This window comes from Mandrillus leucophaeus, unplaced genomic scaffold (assembly GCF_000951045.1).
Source record: "Mandrillus leucophaeus isolate KB7577 unplaced genomic scaffold, Mleu.le_1.0 Scaffold272, whole genome shotgun sequence".
Lineage (NCBI taxonomy): Eukaryota > Metazoa > Chordata > Mammalia > Primates > Cercopithecidae > Mandrillus > Mandrillus leucophaeus.
The window spans coordinates 1,702,405-1,711,461 of record NW_012102832.1 but is presented as its reverse complement, the minus strand read 5'-3'; the positions used below and the strand labels follow the sequence as shown (position 1 = coordinate 1,711,461).

Sequence of the window (9,057 nt, the reverse complement as noted above, 5' to 3'; positions counted from 1 at the left end):
CCTGTAATCCCAGCACTGTGGGAGGCCCAGGTGGGTGGATCACGAGGACAGGAGATGGAGACAATCCTGGCTAACACGGTGCAACACCATCCCTATTAAAAATAAAAAAAATTAGCTGGGCGTGGTGGCGGGTGCCTATAGTCCCAGCCACTCGGGAGGCTGAGGCAGGAGAATGGCGTGAACCCAAGAGGCGGAGCTTGCAGTGAGCCGAGATTGTGCCACTGCACCCCAGCCTAGGTGACAGAGGGAGACTCCGTCTCAAAAAAAAAAAAAAGAGATTTTGCATTTATGGTTTAGGAACCTCTTTAATACAGATTTCTGAGGGTAGTTTTTATGTTAGCTAGGTTAGGAAACCGCTAGCTTAGTGCATTTACTAAAAAGACATCTTTTCAGCCTAATGAGTAATTCATTGGCATTTATAATATCAGCTGATGAAAACATTCACTGTGGAGACTTTTCTGCACTTTTTTGAGTAGGTTTTTTCAGGGTACTTTGTGGTTGGAATACAATAGGTAACTAAATAGCACTCGTTAACTATTCTTTTTGCCCAGGCTCTTCCTGGTCAGCAGCACTGCTATTTCCTCAACAAGGATGCTCCTCTTCCAGATGGCCGAAGTCTACAGGGAACCCTTGTTAGCAAAATCACCTTTCAGCACCCTGGCCGAGTTCCTCTTATCCTAAATCTGATCAGACACCAAGTGGCCTATAACACCCTCATTGGAAGCTGTGTCAAAAGAACTATTCTGAAAGAAGGTACTGCCTTTCCTTTGATATGCTTACAGGAAGATGGAAACTTACTTTTCTAGTGGTTTTTTAATTAGTGGCCCATCAGGATCACCTGTGGAACTTAAAGTGGTTTATTTTTATTTTTATTTTTTATTTTGGCATAAAAATCAAGCAAATCAGCTGCACGTTGTGGTTCACAACTGTAGTCCCAGCTACTTGGGAGGCTGAGGCAGGAGAATTGCTTGAACCCGGGAGGCTGAGGTTGCAGGGAGCTTCGATCATGCCATTGCACTCTATCCTGGGTGACAGAGTGAGACTCTGTCTCAAAAAAAAAAAAAAAAAATCAAACCTGTGGAGCTTTTAACACTACAGATTATGGCCAGGTGTGGTGGCTCACACCTGTAATCCCAGCACTTTGGGAGGCCAAGGTGGGCAAATCAATTGAGCCCATGATTTGAAATCAGTTTGAGGAACACGGCAAAACCCCATCGCTAGTAAAACGTAGCCAGTTGTGTGCGCCTGTGGTCCCAGCTACTCGGGATTCTGAGGTAGGATTGTCGCTTGAGCCTGGGAGGCAGAGGTTGCAGTGAGCTCAGATTGCACCACTGCACTCCAGTCTGGGTAAAACAGTAAGACCCTGTATCAAAAACGAAACACCAGGCCGGGTGCAGTGGTTTGTGCCTATAATCCCAGCACATTGGGAGGCTGAGGTGGGCAGGTCATGAGGGCAAGAGATCAAGACCATCCTGGCCAACATAGTGAAACCCCGTCTCTACTAAAAATACAAAAATTAGCTGGGTGTGGTGGTGCACACCTGTAGTCCCAGCTACTTGGGAGTCTGAGGCAGGAGAATCACTTGAACCCAGGAGGCGGAGGTTGCAGTGAGCCGAGACTGCATTACTGCACTTGAGCCTGGGTGACAGAGTGAGACTCCTTCTCAAAAAAAAAAAAAAAAAAAAAAAAAAATCACAGATGCTTTGTTTCCACATGCAGATGAACTGATAATCTCAGTGGGAAGAGTTAGGAATCTAAACTCCACAAATCATTTTGATGGAACCAGTCTGTAGATTAGCATTTGGAGACCACTGCTTTTTGCAATGTTCTTAACTCTTTTTCTGAACATAGTAATATAACTGGATATTTTAGGGCCTGTACCTTATAGCAGATATACATGAGGTGGAACTTGGAATGGTGTAGTGAGAGAGGCTTTTTTTGGGATAGGGTCTCACTCTCTTGCCGAGGCTGAACCGCCGTGGAATGACCACAGCTTACTGATGCCTCTACCTCCTTGGCTCAAGCGATCCTCCTGCCTTAGCCTCCCGAGTAGGTGGGGCTATAGGCATGTACCACCAAGCCTGACTAATTTTTTTCTGTAGAGACTGTGTCTCTCTCTGTTACCCACGTTTGTCTCTAACTCCTAGGCTCAAGCGATCCTCTTGACTTGGCCTCCCAAGGTGCTGGGATAATAGGTGTAAGCCACTGTGCTTGGCCAGTTTTAGGTTAAATTTTAGGTTGTTAGGAGAGTACTTCCCAGGTTTAGTCCTGAGTATATTTGCTTTCCCCATTGTTTGGAGAACTTAATCTTACAGCTTTAAGGTTTAGCCCTTTTTTCTTTCAGGATTCTGGAATGCTGATTGATGATTTTCTTTTTTTCTTTTATTATTTTTTTTTGAGGTGGAGTCTCACTCTGTTGCCCGGGCTAGAGTACAGTGGCGCGATCTTGGCCCACTGCAACCTCCGCCTCCTGGGTTAAAGCGATTCTGCTGCCTCAGCCTCTGGCTACTTTAAAAAACTTTTTTTTAGTAGAGACGGGGTTTCACCATCATGGCCAGGCTGATCTCGAACTCCTGACCTCGTGATCCACGCGCCTTGGCCTCTCAGAGTGCTGGGATTACAAGCGTGAGCCACGGCACCTGGCCTAAATCCTGATGATTTTCAAACATGGCTGTTGGAAGCCTTGCTGTAAATTTTGGCTGTTCTAGCTAACCACAGTAAATTTTAAAAATCTTAAAGTCAGAAGTGCTCTGTTGATAGACATGTGTCAGTGCCAATGGTAGACAATAAGAAACAGGGAAGGCAAATCAGATTTCTTTTTTTTTTTTTTTTGAGATGGGGTCTTGCTTGGTCACCCAGGCTGGAGTGCAGTTGTGTGATGTTGGCTCACTGCAACCTCTGCCTCCTGGGTTCAAGCAATTCTCCTGCTTCAGCCTCCCAGGTAGCTTGGATTACAAGTGTCCACCACCATGCCAGGCTAATCTTTGTAGTTTTAGTAGAGACGGGGTGTTGTTGTGTTGGCCAGGCTGTTCTTGAACTCCTGACCTCAGTGGTCTGCCTGCCTCAGCCTCCCAAAAGTGCTGTGATTACATGCATGAGCCACCATGCCTGGCCTTTTTTTTCTTGATACAGGGTCTTGCTCTGTTATCGAGACTGGAAAGCAGTGGTACAGTCATAGTTCACTTTGGCCTCAAACTCCTGGGCTCAAGTGATACTTTTCCCTCAGGCTCCTCAAGTAGCTGGACTATAGGCATGCACCACTACATCTAGTCAAATTAAAAAAAAAATTTTATTATACTTATTTCATTGTGCATATTTATACAGCAACATTTTTTTTTTGTAGAAATGGGGTCTTTCCATGTTGTGTAGGATAGTCTTGAACTCCTGGTCTCAGGCGATCCTCCCACCTCAGCCTCCCAAAGTGTTGGGGTTTACAGGCGTAAGCCACTGTGCTGGACCAGGAGATACTTCTCGTGGAAATAAGAATTGCTTTAGAAATGAGAAATTTTTAGTAGTTGGAGTAATAACGTGGAGTATATACATTCAAACTTGTAGCACTTTTGTTTCATGTGTTTAAATGCCGTAGGAAGTCTCCAGATAGCTTTAGGGCATTTAAAAATGAGTTTTTGGCCAGGCGCAGTGGCTCAAGCCTGTAATCCCAGCACTTTGGGAGGCCGAGACGGGCAGATCACGAGGTTAGGAGATCGAGACCATCCTGGCTAACCTGGTGAAACCCTGTCTCTACTAAAAAATACAAAAAACTAGCCGGGTGTGGTGGTGGGTGCCTGTAGTCCCAGCTACTCAGGAGGCTGAGGCAGGAGAATGGCGTAAACCCGGGAGGCGGAGCTTGCAGTGAGTTGAGATCTGGCCACTGCACTCCAGCCTGGGCGACAGAGCGAGACTCTGCCTCAAAAAAAAAAAAAAAGAGTTTTCATAAGGTAGTTATGGAGCTAATCCTACAGAGAGGCATGCTTTTTACAAAGAAAGTATATGATCCTTGTGTCTAGGCTGCTAGCACATCTGGCATAAGAACATATGATGATGGCTAGATATATGTATATGTGGAATAAATACATTATTTTAGATTAGAGCCTCTATATCTCTGTTTGCCAAACTATGGGCTGCACATCTAACAGCTGCAAATACTTGATAGAAAGTAGAGTTTATAGCAGTGGTTCTGGATATCTGCTTATCAAGTAGAATGAGACACTCAGCCGCTTTTATTTTCAGAATTCACTTTTACATTTTAGGGATTAAATTTCTTCATCTTGGAAAATTGAAAGTCTAGCTACTTTTGTTCTGGAGAAATTTATAACAAACTGGCAGGTTCCTGGATTCTGATTCCTTCTATCATCTGTGGATGACATAGTAGGTTTTGTATGTGAAAAAAGTGTGCGATTTAGTTTCCAAGGAAGGGAGAGAAAGAATTTCAGTCTGTACATTTAAGGAATGTTATTTGTGTGAAGTCTTTTTTTTTTTTTTTTTTGAGATAAGAGTGTTGCTCTGTTGCCCAGGCTGGAATTCAGTGACATGAGCTCAGCTCACTGCAACCCTTGCCTCCCAGGTTCAAACGATTCTCCTGTCTCAGCCTTCTGAGTAGCTAGGATTACAGGCCTGTGCCACCACACCCGGCTAATTTTTTTTTTTTTTTGAGACGGAGTCTTACTCTGTTGCTCAGGCTAGAGTGCAGTGGCACGATCTCAGCTCACTACAACCTCTGCCTCCCGGGTTCAAGCGATCTCCTGCCTCAGCTTCCTAAGTAGCTGGGACTAGAGGCATGTGCCACCATGCCTGGCTTATTTTTGTATTTTTAGTAGAGACGGGGTTTCACCATGGTGGCCAGGATGATGTCGTACTCCTGATCTCGTGATCCGCGCACCACAGCCTCCGAAAGTGCTAAGATTACAGACATATGCCACTGCACCTGGCCTTTTTTTTTTCTTTTTGAGATGGAGTTTCACTCTTTGTTGACCAGGCTGGAGTGCAATGGCATGATTTCGGCTCATCGCAGCCTCTGCCTCCCAGGTTTAAGCGATTCTCCTGCCTCAGCCTTCTGAGTAGCTGGGATTACAGGCATGCGCCACCACGCCCGGCTAATTCTGTATTTTGTATTTTTAGTAGAGATGGGTTTTTTCCATGTTGGTCAGGCTCGTCTCGAACTCCGAACCTCAGGTGATAAGCCCACCTCACCCTCTCAAAGTTCTGGGATTACAGGCGTGAGCCACTGCATCAGGCCTTTTTTTTTTTTAAGTAGAGTTGGGGTTTCACCATGTTGGGCAGCCTGGTCTTGAACTCCTGACCTTAGGTGATCCATCCGCCTTGGCCTCCCAAAGCGCTGGGATTACAGGCATGAGCCACCATGCCCGGCCTGTGTGAAGTCTTATATTTGGTTGTTTTATGATCTTTCTCTTTGCCTTTTAGATTCTCCTGGGCTCCTCCAATTTGAAGTATGTCCTCTCTCAGAGTCTCGTTTCAGCGTATCTTTTCAGCACCCTGTGAATGACTCCCTGGTGTGTGGTGAGTTGTGTGGGTGGCTAACACCTCTCACAGAGCGGTTTGGTCCCTATGTCTTTTTTGGAAAGTCAGAAGCTAAATCTATCTCAAATAATTTCCTATGTATTTTGTCTTACAGTGGTAATGGATGTGCAGGACTCAACACATGTGAGCTGTAAACTCTACAAAGGGCTGTCAGATGCACTCATCTGCACAGATGACTTCATTGCCAAAGTTGTTCAAAGGTAGCCTTGGCCCTTTTTCATCTGAGTCTCATTTAGAGATGTATACAGAATGTTGTTGAGTAGGGTGCGGTGGCTCACGCCTGTAATCCCCACACTTTGGGAGGCCAAGGCGGATAGATCACGAGGTCAGAAGATTGAGACAATCCTGGCTAACTTGGTGAAATCCCATCTGTACTAAAAATATAAAAATTAGTCGGGTGTGATGGTGGGCGCGTGTAGTCCCAGCTACTCTGGAGGCTGACGCAGAAGAATAACTTGAACCTGGGAGGTGGAGGTTGCAGTGAGCAGAGATTGAGCCACTGCACTGCACTCCAGCCTGATGACAGAGTGAGACTCCATTTAAAAAAAAAAAGAAAAAAAAGGCTGGGTGTGGTGGCTCACACCTGTAATCCCAGCACTTTGGGAGGCCGAGGCAGGCAGATCACGAGGTCAGGAGATAGAGACCATCCTGGCTAACACGGTGAAACCCCGTCTCTACTAAAAATACAAAAAATTAGCCGGATGTGGTGGTGGGGGCCTGTAGTCCCACCTACTCGGGAGGCTGAGGCAGGAGAATGGCGTGAACCCAGGAGGCAGAGCTTGCAGTGAGCCGGGATTGCGCCACTGCACTCTAGCCTGGGCGACAGAGCGAGACTCCGTCTCAAAAAAAAAAAAAAATAGTAATAATAATAACAATAATATTACTATAAGAGTAATAGGAAGTAAAGTAGGTAACTTCAGGCCTGGAATTATGGTACTTTAAGGCAGGAGAGAGCCATAATAAAATACAGATATTTTTCTTACCTATCGTTCTTCATAGATGTGACATTTTTAACTTTTTTGTTTTTTTTTTTTAAATTTTGAGACAGAGTGTCACTCTATTACCCAGGCTGGAGTGCAGTGGCATGATGACGGCTCACTGAAGTGTCGACCTCTGAGGTTCAGGTGATCCCCTCAACTAGACCTCCTGAGTAGCTGGGACTGCAGGCATGAGCTACTGTGTCTGCCTGAGCAGATTTCACAGTTTAAATGTTAGGTTGGGTGTGGCGGCTCACGCCTGTAATCCAGCACTTTGGGAGGCCAAGGTGGGCAGATTACTTGAGGCCAGGACTTCCAGACCAGCCTGGCCAACATGTTGCAATGTCATCTCTATCAAAGTGCAAAAATTAACCAGGCATGGTGGTATCTGTCTGTCATTCTAGCTACTTGGGAGGCTGAGGCAGGAGAATCACTTGAACCCGGGAGTCGGAGGTTGCAGTGAGCCGAGATCGCACCACTGTTCTTTAGCCTGGGTGATGGAGTGAGACTCTTTCTCAAAACAAACAAACAAACAGACAAACAAACAAACGGAGGTTGTGGTGAGCTGAGATCACGCCACTGTTCTTTAGCCTGGGTGATGGAGTGAGATTCTGTCTCAAGACAAACAAACTAAATAAATAAATAAAAATACAAAAATTAGCCAGGTGTGTTGGCAGGTGCTTATAATCCAAGCTACTCAGGAGGCTGAGGCAGGAGAATTGCTTGAACCTGGGAGGCAGAGGCTATAGTGAGCTGAGATTGTGCCACTCCACCCCAGCCTGGTAGACAGAGCAAGATGCCATCTCAAATAAAAAGCCAACTTAATTGTTGCATGAAAGATAGTTAAGCCAGTATGCATCCCAGAACCATTAATAAGTAATTTTGTGAGATTTTTCTACAGCTAGGTCTGGCAGCCTATTTTTGTAAATAAATTTTATTGGAACACTGCTGTTCATTTACATGTCTGTGGCAGATTTCTAGGTAATATTGCAGAGTAGGTGAACAGGAAACGTGACGTACAAAGCCTAACGTATTACTACATGACCTTATAAGAAAAATTTGTGGCCGGGTGTGGGGGCTCACCCCTGTAATTCCAGCACTTTGGGAGGCCAAGGTGGGTAAATCATGAGGTCAGGAGTTAAAAACCAGTCTGGCCAAGATGGTGAAACCCCATCTCTACTGAAAATACAAAAATTAGCTGGGCGTGGTGGCAGGCTCCTGTAATCCCAGCTACTTGGGAGGCTGAGGTAGAGAATTGCTTGAACCTGGGAGGCAGAAGTTGCTGTAAGCCAAGATCGTGCCACTGCAGTCCATCCTGGGCAACAGAGCGAGACTCCATCTCAAAAAAAAAACCAGAAAAATTTGCTGGCTGGGTGTGGTGGCTCACGCCTATAATCCCAGCACTTTGGGAGGTGGGCGGATCACCTGAGGTCAAGAGTTCGAGACCAGCCTGACTGACATGGAGAAACCCTGTCTCTACTAAAAATACAGAATTAGCTGGGTGTGATGGTCCATGGCTGTAATCCCAGCTACTCGAGAGGCTGAGGCAGGAGAATCACTTGAACCTGGGAGGCAGAGGTTGCCGTGAGCCGAGATCATGCCATTGCACTCCAGCCTGGGCAACAAGAGCAAAACTCCGTCTCAAAAAAAAAAAAAGAAAAAAAAATTTGCTGACATATGTTCTAGAGCAAAACATTTGCAAACTGAGGTTTATGAATATAAATTTATCTGGAAAATAAGTGCTTTGCTTTAAAATAAGATTTATAACAAATAGCAATTTTTATAACAGTGTAGGTTTGGGATCTAAGTCAGTAAGGTTTAGAAATTGATAGGTCAAGATATTTTTCTTTTTTTTTTATTTTGAGACAGAGTCTTATACTGTCACCTGGGCTGGAGTGTAGTAGTGTGATCTCGGCTCACTGCAACTTCTGCTTCCTGGGTTCAAGCAATTCTCCTGCCTCAGCCTCTCAAGTAGTTGGGATTACAGGCACCCACCACCACGCCCAGCTAATTTTTTTTGTGTTTTTTTTTTTTAATTAGAGATGGGGTTTCACTATGTTGGCCAGGCTGGTCTCAAACTCCTGACCTTGTGATCTGCCTGCTTCGGCCTCCCAAAGCGCTGGGATTACAGGCGTGAGCCACTCTGACCAGCCAAGATTTTTCTAATGGTTCCTTAATTAAAATAAATTATGTATCCTTGTAATTGCCATATGAAGCCCCCAAGGAAGACATTTTCTTTGAGATGGAGTCTTGCCCTGTCACCCAGGCTGGAGTGCAATGGGACGATCTTGGCTCACTACGACCTCTGCCTCCTGGGTTTCAGTGATTCTCCTGTCTCCCTTTCCTGAGTAGCTGGGATTACAGCCGTACACCGCCACGGCTGGCTAATTTTTTGTATTTTTAGTAGAGACACGGTTTCACCATGTTGGCCAGGCTGGTCTCAAACTCCTGACTCCAAGTGATCCACCCGCCTCGACCTCCCAAAGTGCTGGGATTACAGGAGTGAGCCACCACGCCTGACCTAAGGAGGCTTTTTTTTTTT

At 45.5% G+C, this 9,057-nt stretch overlaps 1 protein-coding gene across 1 annotated transcript in view; it reads left to right on the top strand.

The window, feature by feature from the left end:
- The window catches only part of MED1 (mediator complex subunit 1), a 75,095-nt gene that overhangs the window by 58,942 nt on the left and 7,096 nt on the right, over positions 1–9,057 (top strand). The window contains exons 13-15 of the mRNA XM_011984740.1: positions 552–753; positions 5,422–5,517; positions 5,633–5,738. Coding sequence (XP_011840130.1) covers positions 552–753; positions 5,422–5,517; positions 5,633–5,738 — 404 coding nt within the window. The remainder of the gene's footprint in view (positions 1–551; positions 754–5,421; positions 5,518–5,632; positions 5,739–9,057) is intronic.